The 18,832-nt window shown below is 35.9% G+C and overlaps 1 protein-coding gene across 1 annotated transcript in view; it reads left to right on the top strand.

Moving 5' to 3' along the window:
* The first annotated feature begins 1,281 nt into the window (after positions 1 to 1,281).
* The window catches only part of LOC139972023 (cap-specific mRNA (nucleoside-2'-O-)-methyltransferase 1-like), a 23,198-nt gene continuing 5,647 nt past the window's right edge, over positions 1,282 to 18,832 (top strand). The window contains exons 1-16 of the mRNA XM_071978884.1: positions 1,282 to 1,513; positions 3,401 to 3,522; positions 4,477 to 4,638; positions 5,495 to 5,596; positions 6,797 to 6,868; positions 8,277 to 8,444; positions 8,856 to 9,048; positions 10,111 to 10,229; positions 10,967 to 11,063; positions 11,757 to 11,889; positions 12,067 to 12,246; positions 12,653 to 12,767; positions 13,294 to 13,362; positions 13,603 to 13,737; positions 14,889 to 15,014; positions 18,376 to 18,467. Coding sequence (XP_071834985.1) covers positions 1,438 to 1,513; positions 3,401 to 3,522; positions 4,477 to 4,638; positions 5,495 to 5,596; positions 6,797 to 6,868; positions 8,277 to 8,444; positions 8,856 to 9,048; positions 10,111 to 10,229; positions 10,967 to 11,063; positions 11,757 to 11,889; positions 12,067 to 12,246; positions 12,653 to 12,767; positions 13,294 to 13,362; positions 13,603 to 13,737; positions 14,889 to 15,014; positions 18,376 to 18,467 — 1,961 coding nt within the window. The 5' untranslated portion in view covers positions 1,282 to 1,437. The remainder of the gene's footprint in view (positions 1,514 to 3,400; positions 3,523 to 4,476; positions 4,639 to 5,494; positions 5,597 to 6,796; positions 6,869 to 8,276; positions 8,445 to 8,855; positions 9,049 to 10,110; positions 10,230 to 10,966; positions 11,064 to 11,756; positions 11,890 to 12,066; positions 12,247 to 12,652; positions 12,768 to 13,293; positions 13,363 to 13,602; positions 13,738 to 14,888; positions 15,015 to 18,375; positions 18,468 to 18,832) is intronic.

Genomic DNA, 18,832 nt, shown 5'->3' with positions numbered 1-18,832 from the left:
CTTCCCGGTGTCTTGGCGTTTTTCTTTTACTCCCTCCTTTTCTCTCTTTCTTCTTTTTCTTTTCCCTTCCTTCCTCTCCTCCTCTTTTCTCCCTCTTTTTTCCCTTTTTTTCTTCTCTTTTTTTTCTCTCCCCTTTTTCTTACCCGGGGGGCGCGCGCCCCCAACACCCCCCTGGATACGCGGCTGTTATATATTATACCACGGAATGCCAAAATGATTGAAAAATGATGTGGCTTCCTGCTGTAACATCGGTTTTACGATTCTTTTTGCCTTACATAAGTACTCTTTCGTAAATATTTGTCATGAGCGAGTACCAAGTACTTTAAATCGATTACAAGTGCGACTAATTTTAGCGGCTGCAGAGTGCTTGTATTAAATGACGAGAACGAGTAGTCTACTTTTAACATCGGAAAAGCTACTTGAGTACTACTCGAGTATATTACAACACTGTCATCTCATGCAACACCCCTCCTGGTCCATCTCCGATCCGCTATATTCAACTCAGATTAAAGTATATGCGACACATTTATTTCGTCCATTTTTTTTTCCACCTTTGCTTTTCTCTTATCATCATGATCGTCCTCTTTCCAGACTCTGCCAAGCAGTGTCGTCGCCAAGGGGTGGCCTGGGGGCGGGGTGGACACGTGACCTCCCCCAATAAAGTCGCGCCGCCAGGTGCCCCGCCAGATGCGATATTTAGTGTTTAAAACAAATACTCAAAACATTTTTTTTTACAATGACGAAACGTATTATGTTCATCATAAAACTTCTTTTCACCGACCATCACAATTACCAGTTGTTCACTAACAAGGTCACAAAGCTCCCGGCGTGAACCGCTTGTGCTTAAAGTACTATACCCTGTATTTAAATTTAAATTTCAACACTCTTATTTAAAAACATTATAAAAGCAAAGGATTAGTTTCCACTTTTTGTATAACTCTTTTTATCCGCCTCAATTGGAAACATAAATATCGGACAGACTAAGCCCGAAAATTCTTGAACATAAAATTACTTCAAGTTGCAAAATATATCACCAGATTGCATCTATAAGGACCCTGAATTACCAAAAAATGTCACCCCCTCCTCTTAGACCCCTTTCACAGGACGGCATTAAAAAATAAACATTGTTTCCCCTAATTAAATGCTGTGCCCTTCCTGTGCCCCCAAGATTGAAATGTCTGGCGACGCAACTGCTGCAGGGTTACATATGGTACACATCATACAAGGGTAACTAAAAGGGGTATTCACAGCACATATAAATGTCATATTATAGCTACGCGCCCACTGTCGGGGAATTCCGAAATACATCACACGCTTGGGTTTGTGACAGTCTGAACTGGTCAATAACACAAATCACAAGCTAGACATTGGTTCTGTGACCTTCTTTCCACAAACGTTTTATTCAAAATCAGTAATTTCTAATCGATGTGAATCAAGATGTCGAAGAGGTCACAGAGTCAGAAAGTTTCGGATGAAATTAAACCGAAGAAGCAGAGAAGTGACCAATTGAACGGTATACAACTTTTAGTTAGGCTACACTTTAGTTACAGTGTTAACGTAAACGTTATAGGTTAGGCTACATAGCAGTAACAATTCCACAGTGTCCTAGTTATGCTACTGTAACTGTGAAAGTATCAATTGCTTTTTCCAGAAAGAAAGATATGTCAATGAATCGGGAAGCAATACACATATCCATGTTACGTAATTTAATATATGCAGACAGTAGTTCCTGAATGACTGAGTAAATAATTCTCTTGAAAAACATGTTATTTGTGATGGTCAATATGGTTTTCATGCTGGCTATTCTACTGAAATGGCACTTGCTGATGCAGTTAAAAAAATAGAGTACTGCTATTAGCAATAATCACTCCATTGATGGCAATTTCCTGGACTTGTCTAAGGCATTTGACACCATGGACTACAATATACTTTTCCAAAAACTTCATCAATGTGGTATTATGGGTTCTGTTCTTACTTGGTTTACGAGCAATCTTTCCAACAGAAAACAGTTTATATCTTATCATGATAATAATTAATAGTTTTGAAATATACACTGTGGTATTCCCCCAGGGTTCTTTTCTGGGTCCACATTTATTTATAATTACATTAATGATATTTGGAATGTGACATAGTGTTATTTGCTGTCGACACAAACATTTCTTTCAGATAGGAATCTTAACTTATTGCAAGAGACCATTTGCGGTGAATTGCAAAAGTATTTAAACTGGTTTTCTGCAAACAAATCTTCAGTTAATATTGAAAAAAATTATTATGTAGGTTTGAATTCAAAGATTAGTAATGTTCACTTAAACTTTTAATAAATGGTAATGGTATCTATACGGTTGATCACATAAAATTTCTATGTGTGTACATTGAGTTTAAACTTTCTCAGTGTGAACACATTGATCATATTTCTAGGCAGGTTTCAAAAGGGGCTGGAATTTGATCAAAACTGAAGCATATCCTTTCAAGGAAATTCTTAGAACCATTTATCAGACTTTAATTTGACCTCATTTTACTTAATTATAGTACTGTTTGCTTGGAACCAGCCTACGCCACATGAAAAGATTGATAAACACTTCAGAAAAAGCAATCCACCCTGTTGCACATGCTCAACTATGTGATCATACTAACGACTTTGTCTGCAATTGTCTGATATAATTAATTTAAATGTGGTTAAGTTTGTTTACCGATAACTCTTCAATAATGTTTTTGCTACAAACTCTAGTTTTCATGACCCTTAAACAATGTAATAATTTCTATACCATGAAATGTCAAAATAACTTATTAGGAACTGTTTACATTATCATGTTGCTGAATTCTCTTCACCAGATTACCATAAGTCTAGACCATCCATTAAAACATTTATGAATGCATTGCAACATTACTTAGTTTGTTCAGGACAAATTACCTGTCAAACTCTCTTTTTTACATCCTTCTCCCCTCAATGAGGGGAGGAGGATGGATTAAGAATTGCTTAATGTAATAATAATTAATTTTTTCTATGATTCTTTTCATCCAGGGTTTTTAATGTAGTTCCTTTCACAGCTTGTTATTCATTTGTTTTTCCTTGTAATGTAGTGAAGAAACAAATTTATAAATAAATGAAATCAAAAAATCAAAAATTATTTCTTGAAAAGAAGTGGATTTTTTGTCAGGTTCCAAAACCATATGTGCTGCCCAATTGTGATCGGACTTCAAAAGAAAATTCTAAGAGCTACTAATTTTCAAACTTTATTTAAATTTTCAATTTTTTACAATGTCTGCTCAATTAATCTTAGTATATTATTATACATTTATATTTATCCATTTGCTATGATGAATTGAATATATTTGTATGGAAAGGATAATTTATTGCAATTTAGACAATATTTAGTATTGTTACATCTCTTTCTCTCAGAGGAAGAATTTATGCCCTCTTTCAGTCGTTATGGATCTGGAACAGCAGAGAATGAGGGCAGCAGCAGCAGTAGTAATAAGAGGCCCGGGTTAGCGTATAGCTCAGCTGCCCAGAAGATGATGGTAAAAACCTCTCATCTTTGTATGTTGTCCTTGTGTTTACCATTTGTATGTCTGTCCTTTATATGTTGGCTATGCAGTGTAAATTCTCTCTTGAAGCAAGTCAGAAGGTGGATGGCTGTGGTTCGAAGTGGCTGTGTATGATAGGATATAGTAAACATAACAAGCCTACACTGTTTTGTCCTTTATTCGTTTGGTCTCAAAGTCTTTGTGCATTAGCCTCACATTGGCAAAAGTGTAGCAGTAGCGTTAGTTTTTATAATTGATATATTCATCAACTTCTGTTTGTGGCATACCAACCTGAGCTTTCTAGAACACTGATTCACACATTTGACATCATGGAGAGAGCAATGCAAGTTCTTCAAAAGATTGTGCTGGAAACACACTGTGATGTGTGTCATTACAGTGAAAAGTCCGGGTGGAAAAGAATCACAGCAATCTCTAAAACGGTGATAAATTATTATAAGTGACATTGTTACCTTCAACAGCAAGCTATGAATGGTTATTCAACGTGGTATTCCCCTGTTACAAATCAACAGCAAGCTACAGTATAAATGATTATTCACATGTTATTCCCCAATTACCTTCAACAGCAAGCTATGAATGGTTATTCAACGTGGTATTCCCCTGTTACAAATCAACAGCAAGCTACAGTATGAATGATTATTCACATGTTATTCCCCAATTACCTGCAACAGCAATCTATGAATGGTTATTCAACATGTTATTCCCCAATTACCTTCAACAACCAGCTATGAATGTTTATTCAATGTGGTATTCCCCTGATACCTTCAACAGCAAGCTATGAATGGTTATTCAACATGGTATTCTCCAACGCATCTGTTTAAAGCATTTTGTGTCCTTTCCTTACTAAAATGTGAATTATCAATGTTACGATTATTTCAATTTCACATACCTATCACAATTTTTCTGTGTTTTTTTTTCTTTCTTCCTTAGGCCAACATGGGATACAAGGAAGGTATGGGTCTGGGTCGTACAGAGGAAGGACGGATAGACATTGTGGAAACATCCAAACAACGAGGGAGACGTGGTCTCGGCTTAAAGATTGACTCTGCCTTTGAGCCAAGTGAACAAGCACAGTGGGATGGCAAGGAAGAGGTAAGTGCTATCTTTCTTATTGTAGTAAATGTAACAGTAAACATTGATGTGGTTTGAGTAAAAGGGCTCCAATGCGGTTGCTGTTTTGTTAGCTTAGTTGCTATCATTCAGAATAAAGGAAAGGCTCATCCACTACACAGATGTAGTGATCCAACCAATGACTCTGGGGCCTTTGAGAAAGTGGCACATTTGGCACCTCAGAGGAAACAAGCACCTTCAGTGACCGAGAGGAAATCAATTCCTTTGGCACTTCAACCTGTGGAGAGGGTCCCCCTTCTGACACAACAGGTAGGCCAATCCCGCCCCTGCTGCTTTGAAAGTTTTGACAACTTTCTCTCTGAAGAAGTGCGAATCATTTGAAAAGTTAATCTGATAAAATATTAATAAGTTGAGATATTATTCACACTTCTTTCACTGCAATCAGACTTTGAATACTTTTATGAACCTTTGTGCTCTATAAGATTAGGTATAAAGGCAGCCAATGTGTTGAATGTTTGATACATAAGTTTGTTTCATATGTTCTCTCATGACTTGACTGTAAGCTAGATGAAATTATACCTGTATTTGTTTGAAAATTACAAAGTTCATTTCAAAAATATGAATCTGTGACCATAGTGGTAATTTCTCCGGCCATTGAGACATTAGCAAGGTACCATACGTATTGAAAGGTAACTAGTAAAAAGGAATTTTGTTTTTCCAGGATATATAAAATTCAAATAAAACCAGGGATTGCAGATATAATGTTAGTTTATTAGAAGTGAGAAATCCTATGTCATAAGAAGTTCATGAGAATTTTCTTTGAACATGCTGTAATTTGTACTTGTGGTAATTGTGTCTGAATTTTTGTAATTTGCAGGTCTCTCTGAAGGAAACAGTTGAGTGGATGTCATCTAAGGAGGATGTTCCTGACCCTGATGAATTATCACAGTGGAAAGACACGGCTTGGAAACGCACCAAGGTAAATACAGAAGATTAACGACTCGCACTGTAGAATTAGTAAATAATTCAAGCCTAGCCGTAGAATTAGTAAACAATTCAAGCCTGGCTGAGGACTTTGCAAGCAAAAGGAATTATATTCTATGATAAATGAAAGCTTTGTTTAAGTAACCTCTGTTAATTGTTTTCTAAGTCAAGTCAGAAGCATGAACACATGAATGTAATATTTATCAAATTTGTGGTTGTACTGTATCCCCTAGTCAAGGCAGCAAAGTAATAATGGAAAAACAAATACTGAGTGATTGGATGGTTTAGAAAATCACAGGGAGATAAGAGAAGGTGATATTACATGGTTATTAAAGTAGTTGCCTGGATAAAGAGCATGGACATGGCCGGATCTGGAGCGCAACAGACTTGAGAGACATGGTATGTTTAATGTGCTGATTACGGGTGTCGAGAAGGTGTGAACCTTTAGTGTGCTAAACTGTAGACTGACATATATAAAGATACACAATGCAGAAGTAGACAACATTACGTAATATGGTTAACATACTGGTGTGCGTTGAACATATCAATAACAAACACTACCATACCTAAGGTAACAATGACATCATTTCTAACTATCTTACAGTAAGATGGAGTGAGTGGATACATGTATACAACTTTGGAATACAGCAAGTTAATAGAGTAAATGCCAAGTTGAGGAATGACTTTGATATTCAACAAGTTAGTAGAAAGAAATATGAGTTTTTACTCAATGGGTAACATACACTAAGAAATGCATTAAGATAATAAAAACAAACGCTCATAGGGGACATTATTGCCAGATGGATGTTGCCTTATTCGTAAACTTCTAGATATCAATTTCATTGCTTTGTAATTTTCTTGATTCCTGTTACAAAAGTTTGCTAAGAATATTAGATGTCACCAATATGAGACTTAAATCACTTTATTCACAACACTGACTTCTTAAAGTTAAAGAAATATTCAGCGGGCTGACTAGGAAATAATAATAAGCAACATACGTCATTTTTATTCCCCTTGGATAGCATTCTAAGCTTGGTTCCAACTCATTGTATCGGCCTTAGTCCACCATTTTAATCAGGTCAGTGTCTACTGAGCTGTTAATCAAACTTATTTCTCTGACTTGAATCTCCTGCAAGTTCATGATGATATTAATCCTCAGAAATCTCATCTTTTGAATTTTATTTCTTCCTTACAGAAAAAACTGACAATTGACGATGAAACAACATTTTGTGATGCCAAACTCTTACATGACTTGTTAGTTCAAAAGGTAAGGACGACTGGGAGATGTAAAGTAATATTCCATGTAAAAAATTGAGACAGAAAAAAGCAAAGAAGCAAGTGCCACCTTTTCAATAAATATGGATGCCTAATGTTGAGTCATGTTCAAAATCATCAGAATGTATTGAAAAAGACCCCCCCCTAAAAAATAATAATAATGAATTTGATATCAGAAGTCCCTCTTTTGTGGCAATATTTTGACAAAAATTGATTGTTTGTAACCAGTTTTGTGACAAGTCATGTCCAAGCTTGAAAATTTGAATATTGTTGTAGCCCGCCCCCCCCCTTCTCCCACTTCACCACAAAGTTAAGTAAAGTAAAGTAAAATTTATTGATATTCATCATAAAATGACAATATAATAAAATGGACTACAGCATCTCAAAAATAGGTTAAAAAAAATTATCTATGTATCATACAATTCAAAGTCTTAATACTTCTAGGTAAAAATGATCGCCTAAACCGTTCTGTCCGCATACGTGGGATCGTGTAAAATCTACGTGGTTTCATATAAATATCAAAGAGAGGGTGATCGGAATCCTCGACTATAGAAGAAGCACACTGACATATTATACGATCAATGAAATCATCTGTGATGGTAGAATACAACTTGATTGTCATCAAGTAGTCTAATTGTCCTTTAGAACAGGATGATAACCAAACTGGGCCACAGTACACAAGGTAGGACAACACCATTGTCTGGAAAAGCCAAAGCTGCTTAACGAGTGTAGAGTTCAGTTATACTATTAATGTATATAGAAATCTACATTTATTTATATATGGATCCTACACAAACATGCCCAGCAGTTTGTCATTAAGTTTTTAATACTGAAGTAATGAACCACATGCCCCCCAAGTGATATACAAGGTTGTGATATCCTGGTCTATATTAAAGGTATTGTAAACTTACAATCATGTAATAAATACAGAGATAACGAAACCAAGAACTGACTATCTACGTGGGTATTCTAACAGAATAAACACGTTTATAATATGGTTTATATGAATATGCAATGTATTTCATATTCAATGTTCTTCAAAGGTAACATGTGCTTTGCAGAACTGAAGGCAATTGTCAACAGCTCATAAGTATGCTGATCAAGAGATCAGAATTAGTCTCAGACTGTTGCCATGGTTGCTTGCAAATCAGTCCGACCATATGAGAAAGAAACCAGGGTACGGGACATTGTCAATTTGTTATCCTGTGGTACACCGTTTCAAATTCAATTCTCATTGATTTCTTGCGTTTCAAAATTTGGGCATTCAATTATCAGTTTACTGTTGATGATCTGTCAGAACTTGACAGTTGATATTACTTTTACCCTCTTTCTTCTTTTTATTGGTAATATTCTAAATTTCATGATAATATTTCATCACACTCTATATTTTCTTATGTTAGTCGACCTTTGACAACTTGGAAGGAGAAGAGATGAGACAGGCACGAACCAGGTCTAATCCTTTTGAGACAATCAGGAATGGAATCTTCCAGAATCGAGCTGCTGTGAAAATGGCCAACATGGAGTATTTGTGTGATATGATGTTCACTTCACCTACAGATTTGAATGGAGTAAGTGTTCTTCCAGAAATATCGTGCAGTATGTTAAGGTTGGCAACCTTAACATTCCTTTATGATTTGATTTGAAAGAAGCTTTGCAGTGATAAGAATGGGAGACTTGGTTTTCTTTTTATGTGAATAAATGAACAAGATAAAACTGTAAATGTGAACAAAAGTAAGATTTTTGAACAGAGTGCACCTTAATACCACAAGTTAATATATCAGTGGGAATATGGCTGATGGCTCGGGGGGAAGTGGGGGGGGGGTGATTGGGGTACAGGGAGGGAACGAGAGATAGCAATGGATTGCTCTGTGGTTTTCATCTGGAAATTTAGAGGTAAAGAACGTAAATGACCAGTTACCCTGAGGAAACTTTGATGACGTTTCAATCAATACTTGGTGCTGTTTTGTCTCTGATTCTAGGACCCTGCAGTCTCAGCCAATGAACTTCTTTATTTCGCTGATATTTGTGCTGGGCCTGGAGGTTTCTCAGAGTATGCACTCTGGAGGAGAAAGCACAGGACCAAAGGATTTGGCTTCACTCTGAAAGGACGAAATGACTTCAAATTAGAGGAATTCTTTGCTGCCTCTGCTGAATATTTTGAACCTCATTATGGTGAGTAAATGTAATGTAATGTAAATAAATCTTATATAGCGCACTACGCGCAATGCATCTGTGCGCTTTATCAACAATCTAGAATATACAATGACATAAAACAGTAAATACATAAAACAGTAAATACATATACCATATACAGATATATACAGGAATATTAGATCGAAAAACAATTAAAGCCACTGGTGAAGAGTAAAGCGATGAAACAGATTGTCTACAAAATCTGCAATTTGAATGCTAAAAAATGAAAATTCCAATTCAAGCTAGAACCTAAAAACCAACACGACAGAACATCAAAGAGTAGAAATTTGGAATATAACTCTCTTATCTTGTTGCTATGTAACAGGTTTTCTTATGTTTCTCAAATGATGTAAATTATAAAAGGTGTTTGATAATCTTTGAATCGTTTAGATGTAATTTAATGTAACAGTATACAGAGCTTATTGGATTGCTAGGTATCTGTGCTGTACTCATTAATTATCAAAATGTAACAAGCACAAAGTTATGCACAAACTGTGGATATATAGTTACCAGATTCCCTGCAATGGAGAAAGAATGGAAATGCACATCTCGAAAAAGAAAAGAAGGAAAAAGTAGTGTTTTCTGGATAGTAAGAAAATTAAAAGTGTGACCAGGTCCTGTTGCCACTTTCCAGCCTAAGTGCAATATGCCAAAAGATGCAACATGCTGAAAACAAGTTGGAACTTTGATAAGGGATTTTTAGACTGTATAACTGTCATATAATAATATAATTTTATTTGACCAGTAGTTTTTTGACCAGTAGTTCTGCATAATCACTAGGTATGCAGGTCTAATATTAGATATTTAGATCAAGATATTTAATATCAAGAGCTGGATGGGTTTGTCTAACTAGTCCACTGTGAACATTCTTTCAGCTATTTGGATGGGATATGATTATAAAAGCCATTCAATGACAATATACTTCAAGATGATTCATAGAGTGAGCCAAGTAAATTTAAATTGTACATATTTTGTCTTCATTATCATAAAAAGATTTAAGTAACTGATCTCACATAAATGATTGTTTTATTGATCTCAAAGGTGTCGGTGGAAGTCGAGGTGATGGAGACATTATGAATGAGGATAACTTACAGTGTTTTAGAGAGTTTGTTCTCGACAACACGGATGGCAAAGGGGTCCATTTTGTTATGGCTGATGGAGTAAGTAGTAACTTTGTACAAGTCCAGTTATTCTGGATTTGAAGTCCTTTATCCCACAAGCCCTAGAGTTAAAACCTGGTTTATTATTCCTTACAATACTGTGGAATTGTCATTTGTAATTTGCTATTATTGTATTTTTGATTGCCGATTGCATTTACGTTTCAATGGAACACCTAGGTTGCAAGCTATATTTATATGCCAGTTTATATTGTCCTCTGCAATAATAATGCATGCTTCCAGCGAACACCTGTATGTATATTAACCTACATACTGGAAAGGTTTGAATACTGCACAATAATAATGTGTTTATCCTTTCCACATGGCATGAGCTCAAGTAAAGTAGGCAAGGGAGACATAGCAGTGAGAAATAGTAATTGTGTGCAGTCATAACCGTGCTTGAATCAGTTGTGAAATAGTTAAGGCTGGAAATGAAACACTCTTTATAGTGTGATGTCCATAGACAGGAAATAGTTAAGGCTGAAAATGAAACACTCCTTATAGTGTGATGTCCATGGACAGGAAAATACCTATAAGGCTGAAAATGAAACACTCCTTATAGTGTGATGCCCATGGACAGGAAATATTTAAGGCTGGAAATGAAACACTCCTTATAGTGTGATGCTCATGGGCGGTAAAAACAAGAGTAAAAATATAAACTGTAGGAAAATGATTTTAGAAAAACATATTCTTTGTTTCACTTCAATTTTCTTTCAGTTATGTGTGTATCTTTTTTAAAGGGTTTCTCAGTTGCTGGACAGGAAAATATTCAAGAAATCCTGACCAAGCAGTTGCTGTTGTGCCAATTCCTTTGTGCCATATCTGTCCTCAGAGTTGGTAAGGTATTAACAGACAACCAGGGAGGGTGGGGAAGAGGGGGGGATGGATTTAGTATTTTGAAACCGGCTTGTATCAACTATGCTTTGAACTTAAACTGCAGAATTCCATACCTTGAGTAGCTATTCTTATTTCACAAATTTATTATACTGCAAGTTACTACTTTTTGACTAAATTAATGAAATTGAAGTCCCTCTTATGTTTCTTTACAGCTAGAAATCCTAATACATTTCATTTTGACTTAAATTTTATGTGTTTAATATCAGGGTTTGTAATATACTACCATAAATCATGCACATAGCTGCTTGCTATGAAAGAAATTGTACTATACAAAGTTGACCGAGTCATCAAAGACTAAGAGTATGTTAAGTTCCCTTTGTATTAACATCTTCCCCCTCCCCCCTACCATCTCCTCGTATCCTCCACATACCATTAGAATGATTTCTATAATAGGATGTCCTCTTTAGTGCCAAGCAGTGCTTTGAGTGAACATATAGTGGATTTATCATGTTTGTTATACAACTATTACTTTGTTTATTCTATAATTCAAATCAAAGTTGGTTTTTGTGCAGGTCATTTGGCCATGATTTTGTAAATCATTTATCATATTGTAAGTTAAAATAACTGTTCATACTTTTACAAGTTTTCTAATTTATACATTGGTCCTCATTGATGATTTTAATGATATTTCAGGCGGCCATTTTGTCTGCAAGACCTTTGACCTCTTCACACCTTTCTCTATTGGACTGGTTTATATTTTGTACCGATGCTTTGAGGAGATTGCAATATTAAAGCCAAACACCAGCAGACCAGCCAACTCTGAAAGGTATACATGTCATATCTCAGCTACGAGTTTAAACAATGTCGTAAATAGTCAAATTTGTGACCCCCATTTTCTTCTTTTGGAAACATAACCACAACATTGAAATTATTGGTTTCATTAACATTTTTCTTTGTTATTCATTTTTTTTTTGATCGATCTAATTTGCTTGTCTTATTCCAGATATGTGGTAGGAAAACATCTCAAACCTGGAGCAGAACTTTGCCATGATTTTCTTTTTGACTTAAATATTGCTCTTAACCAAATGAAGAATTCGAATGTAGACATCCTCCATGTATTGCCTCTCTCCATCCTCACGGAGAACGAAGAATTCTCAAACTACATCCGGATCCAGAATGAGAGGTTTGTGTTGAAATTAAGATCATTCAGTTTCATTTTAAATCTCCATAATATGAGTACTTGTGCTGGTAGGAATTCTACCATTTTGACACAATTTGTCAATTCTTTTGAGTAAATTAAATTCAACCACATCAGTGCACAGTTTGCAACCAGATGTTTTGGAGTATTTGTGAAAGAATTAAAATTTGCAAAGTGTGTACGAAAAATCATCCTAACTTGATTTGTATTTGTCACCGACTGTAGTTCACCTATTTCAATACCTGTATTGTTGTATTAATGAATTTAAAAAAATTATAACAAAACCTATATTCAAGAATTTTTCCGCCACATGCTAAATGGTTGTTGCTATTATATTTTGGGATTTTTTTTCTTTCACTTTTTCGATAAAATTTGTTTTACTTTTTTTCAGGCAAGCATTGACTCAAATTAAAGCGCTGTCCAAAATTCAGGCCTACGTGAGAAACTCTTCATTAATTGAACCTTTACAGGCAGAAATGAGGGAGAAATCTCTCATGCTCTGGAAAGTAAGTCATGTGACATTCTGGTCATATCTCAGGATAAAATAGCCTCATGTAAATTAAAACAAGTTGCATTTACCTGTGGGTCAGTTCAACCCACAGATGCATATGTTTTTTTTCAAACAGGAGCACATTATACATACAAAGTGAGGGAAGGGGTGGGTCGCTGTGAGTTCCTGCCCAAGTTCAACAGCTGCTTGTTGAGAAAAACTGCACTTTTGTTGGTAAAGTTTAAAAACTTGTCAGTCAACATTTGTTTTGCTTTAAATTCGAGTATACAATAATCCACCCATCCATCCTCATGCTGTGACTATTTTGGTTGTAATGAATATGCAAATGTTGTGAAATGTTCTCAGTTCATATTTGTTAGTTTTGGTTCACAATTAACTTTAACAATTTACATATTCAGCTCAGAAATTTCTGGAAATATTCCTCAAGACTTTGTGGTAATAATTTGAAACCTTAGTTAAAACCTTAGTTAACCTTAATTAGTTAATTAGATAACAATCTCATATTGTTTCCTTTGTAACAGGTGCCAGAGAAAACCAGATCAGCTCCTAAAGTACCAGATGCTTGGACCAAGTTTCAGGAACTTTCTGAGGTGATGTTTATTTAAAACTGGTTTTTTTATTTCTTTCATTCCTGAAACTGCTAACTTCTTTTTTTCCTGCTCCTGATTTATTACAGACGATAGCTGATAATAGTTTTTATGCCTTGATTGAGTGGTACAAAGACACCATTAAGGGTTTAAAACAATGGAGTATTAAAAGAGAAACTTTCAATCTTTTTATTCGTAAGAATAAGTTTCTTATATGCATCCTCTATTTTTTTTTTTGCGCAGGATGGTAACACAGGCTTACTCAATTCAAAAGTGGTACCTCTGACCAAAGAGAATCTTGGAGACAGGATTGAGAGCATATATGACTACAGGTGTTTGGTATCATCAGGAGAGAGGGTCTTTCTGCTGGCACTAGGGGTGAGTATCCAGAAACCTTCCTCCCCCCACCCCCACCTCCACCCGTTTGGTATTATCAGGAGAGAGGGTCTTTCTGCTGGCTCTAGGGGTGAGTATCCAGAAACCTTCCTCCCCTCCCACCCCCACCCGTTTGGTATCATCAGGAGAGAGGGTCTTTCTGCTGGCACTAGGGGTGAGTACCCAGAAACCTTCCCCCCCACACCCTACTGGTTATTACCGAAACCTGTCAATGAAAATACCCTCCTCTCTATCAATCATATTAAACCCCAGATGGCAGCTTTAATTTACCAAGTGTCATGATTTAAACAACAATAGTTTGCTTTCAGGAAGTTTCTCCTTGAGTATTCTGTGAGTGTTCAGTGTCTAGATGATATTGCTGTTATATCTGGAAGACAAAGCTATTCGAAACTGCAAGTTAGAACCACCATATCCATTCAGGGAATAATTTATGTGTTAGAATTATATGTAGCAGTTTTTGAAAGTTCTTGACTTTGTCTTGTATAAAATACTATGGTTCCTTGTGTTCAAGACTGCTGTACATGCTTTCACTATGGATAGCAATTTGCCCAGTGTGCATAGCATTTTGTGATGCGATAACAGATAAATTATTGCCTGCAATTGCCTTGCTCCTTAATCAAGATATGTTTCTTTAAACTGGGACGTTGTAGACAGATACACTTTTCAAAGTTTTTGGGATGGTGTAAGTCCATCAGGTCAAGGTTTAGCTAATTACCCTATGGACTTATAGATTCTCCCGCAAATGTTTAAAATTACTCTTTTCAGTGTAATGTGAAGTCAAGGCATTTTCTTTCTTTCAAATCATTTTCAATGTTCCAGTCTAATAAAGTAATATATACATCATCGACTTTTTACACAGCTCATATTAATAAATTCACATTAAAATCTTTGAGAGCCAATCTTGGCCCACAAACCATTCTACTTTAAAAATTATTTGGATTTTAGAATTTATGTAGCAAAATATATAAAAGTATTTAGTTCAGAGGTGACTCAAACTGTTAGACACGCAAAGAATGTCTGAATAATTAATAATAATTATAACAATTAATTCATGAATAATTGGTTAATTTTATCCAATCGTCTTACTGTTACCAACATTCTGCATTTTTTTTCCTTTCTCTTTCTACATAAAGGGATCTCACATATTTTACTGGAACTCTGAAACACATTCCAAGTGGCGAAAATTGGATAGAACTTGCATCAATTTACCAGCTAATACATTCTGTGAAGTTGAAATCCTTGAAGAATTAAGAGGAGAGGTTTGTAGTTACTTTCGGGATATTATACTATAAATGTGTAGTGCTTTTTGGTTCCTTGCTAAAAGCAAAGGAACCTATGTATTCAGGTTGGCGTGTGTGTGTGTGTATGTGTGTGTGTGTGTGTGTGTGTGACGCTTTAGTTTGTATGCACGATAACTCAACAAGGGATTGACTGATCATGATCAAACTTGGTGGGTGGGTGGCCCATAATGAGTAGATGAACCCTATTGTTTTTGGTGCCCACAAAGGTCACCAAAGGTCAGTTATGGTCCAAAAACCCAAAATACTAAAACTGCAATAACTCCCAGTGCCAATGTGCGACAAGGTTGATATTTTGGGACAAGTTGTGAACTGGTTAGGGGAACATTTTGAAACGTAACGGTCATGTGATCTGAGGTCACCAAAGGTCAATTAATGTTAAAAAACTAGTATTTTTGCGATAACTTGAGAACGAATTGTCCGTTAGGGTTGGGAGTTGCTTCAGTGTAATCCAATTGTCGACCCACATCTGGGTGACCCTTGACCTCAATTTGACCTCTGGTGACCTTTTCATATTTTGGGGATTTTTACAGTTTCGATGCTATTTTCAGATGTCAAAGGTACCTTCCGATCATAAATATCGATAGGTTGACCCCCGTGTGACCTTTGTGTGCGAACTTATATGGGGTCAAAGTTTTCGGTCGGAGTTAGGATGGCTGTACAGACTTGTCGTGTTGATTTTTGGAATCAGCAGATCAAACTACATTTGAAACCAAGGTCAAAAGGTCAAAGGTCACATTAGAAAAAATGTGCTTAGTTTGGGAGAAAACGGGCGAAAAAGAAAATGTTTGGTTTTGATGCTAGATTTGGATATCAAAGGTACCTTCCGATCAAAAATGTCAATGGGTTGACACCCGGGTGACCTTTGTGTGTAAAGTTATACAAGGTCAAAGTTAATTTTCAGACATTTAATGCAATAACTCCCAGTGCCAAGGTGGAACAAAGTTGATATTTTGGGACAAGTTGCAAATGGTGTAGAGGAGTATTTTCAAACTTAACGGTCATGTGATCCGAGGTCATCAAAGGTCAATTAATGTTAAAAAACTAGTATTTTGGGTGAGAAAATGGGCAAAGAAAAAAATGTTTGAATTTTTACAGTTTTGATGCTATATTCACGTCTCACCAATCAAAAATGTCAATAGGTTTACCCCAGGTGACCTTTGTGTGTGAAGTTATATTAGGTCAAAGTAAATTTTCAGACATTTAGTGCAATAATTCCCAGTTCCAAGGTGTGACACGGTTGATATTTTGGGACAAGTTGCAAATGGTATAGGGGAATATTTTCAAACTTAACGGTCATGTGATCCGAGGTCACCAAAGGTCAATTAATGATAAAAAACTAGTATTTTTGCGATAACTTGAGAACGAATTGTCCGTTAGGGTTGGGAGTTGCTTCAATTTAATCCAATTGTCGACCCGCATCTGGGTGACCCTTGACCTCAATTTGACCTCTGGTGACCTTTTCATGTTTTGGGGATTTTTACAGTTTCGATGCTATTTTCAGATGTCAAAGGTACCTTCTGATCATAAATGTCAATGGGTTGACCCCCGTGTGACCTTCGTGTGCGGAGTTATACGAGGTCAAAGTTAATTTTCTGACATTTAATGCAATAACTCTCAGTTTCAAGGTGTGACACTGTTGATATTTTGGGACAAGTTGCAAATGGTGTAGGGGAATATTTTCAAACATAACGGTCATGTGATCCGAGGTCACCAAAGGTCAATTAATGATAAAAAAATCTAGTATTTTTGTGATAACTTGAGAACAAACTGTCTGTTAAGGTTGGGAGTTGCTTCAATGTAATCCAGTTGTCGACCCGCATCTGGGTGACCCTTGACCTCAATTTGACCTCTGGTGACCTTTTCGTGTTTTGGGGTTTTTACAGTTTTGATGCTATTTTCAGATGTCAAAGGTACCTTCTGATCATAAATGTCAATAGGTTGACCCCCGTGTGACCTTCGTGTGCGAAGTTATACGAGGTCAAAGTTAAAAATATTAATGAGGTCACGGGTCAAACGTGAAAAACTCCCAAGTTGCAATAACTTGGCTACTATTTATTGGAATTTCGTCAAACTTTGGTATGATGATATTGGTAGATAGTCTCCACACACTGATGTGTGTTGCAATTGATATCATGCATGTTTAAAAGGGGGGGGGGCCTAGCATTATTTCGTTATGAAAAGTTTTTATGCACAATAACTCAACAAGGGAATGACCAATCATTACCATACTTGGTGAGTGGGTGGCCCATAGTAAGTAGATTAACCCTGTTGATTTTGGTGCTCATATCATGAATATTAATGAGGTCATGGGGTCAAACGTGAAATACTCCAAATTGCAATTACTTGGCTACTATTACTAGTCGGAATTTCGTCAAACTTGGTATGATGATAATGGTAGATAGTCTTCACACACTGATGTGTGTTGCAATTGATATCAGGGCTTAGCATTACTTTGGCAACAACAGTTTGTGAGCATAAATTACTGTTGTTGTATTAGGGCTTTGTTAGAAATATCCCTATGAATGGAACTAATGAACAGCAGCAAGGAACCATGAAATGTTTTCATTCTGGTTTTAACTAATCAAACTTCAAAATTTCTTGAAGACCTGTTATGATCTCATAGTCAAAAATGTACCAATCAAAACTGGTCAAAATATGTTGTATTATTTGGAATTAATCTGACAACTTTCCCGACCAACCCCAGAACTCAAGTGTTTTTCAAAGAAAGTTAGCTTCTGCCTTTATTTTGTGATGGTAAGCTGAATGTTGTTTATCATTATTTATTTGTTTGCTTATTTGTAGTTGGGCTTAAAAATCACAAAATATTTACCCATATCTCCATGTATTCCTGTAAACTGAATTGACTTGAATTTGAATTTATTGTCCACAATCCGAAATTTGGCTTACACAGGTCGTAAACAAAAACAGAAAAGAAAAAAAGCAATATTATTAGTATCAATAGACTGTGATACACATACAGTAATACAAATATATATATACAGCAAGTGCTACAAATATGAAACTTATCTTCTCACTTGTGAATTATTTATATGGATAGAATTGAGTACAAAAATGAGTACATGTAGCGGCCCCTAAGTGTACGTGGTGGGAATAAACACAGTCCAGAGCATTTGTAATTGTAGTGCTCAAATGTATGGAATTATGACTGAAGTTGGTCAGTTTGTTTATTTATCCTGCCAAGATCATATTGACTATGAAATAATTATCATGGTACACTTGTTTTATGTTAATAAACCAGAATATTGTAAACTCAGTGAGCATTTTACCCAAGTCCCATGTGTTTCCCGATTTCCTCTAGGGTCCCGGACAGCGGAAGATTTCTGCTGTTCATATCATGGATGCGATGGTTCTAGGGGGAGAAGATATCAGAAAGCTGCATTATACAGAAAGGTAAGTTTACGTCCATATGTACATTGATGTCATGTATTGATCTTATTTATGAATGTCTGGCAACGATATAATTAAATTTAATTTAAAGGTTAAATTGGCAACCTTGCACTTCGATCTGGCACTCTTACATTACTCGATGATTCATTCAATAAACATGAGTTCTTTATAAACCTCTCTTTGTTCGTTCACTTTCTTCATTGTTGTAGGCCTTGGATATGACAATTGAATTATTTAATTCTTTGTAAAAGGCTTCAAACAATCCCACTCATCCATATAGTAGTAAGAGTCACACTTTTGTACATTTCATCAATTTTGCATATTCTTGAGATGAGTGCAAGATTGGTTTAATTATTCTTAAGTTCATG

This window comes from Apostichopus japonicus, chromosome 8, assembly GCF_037975245.1.
Source record: "Apostichopus japonicus isolate 1M-3 chromosome 8, ASM3797524v1, whole genome shotgun sequence".
NCBI lineage: Eukaryota > Metazoa > Echinodermata > Holothuroidea > Aspidochirotida > Stichopodidae > Apostichopus > Apostichopus japonicus.
Note: the sequence above shows the minus strand (reverse complement) of the source record. Positions and strands in the feature narration are given on the sequence as shown.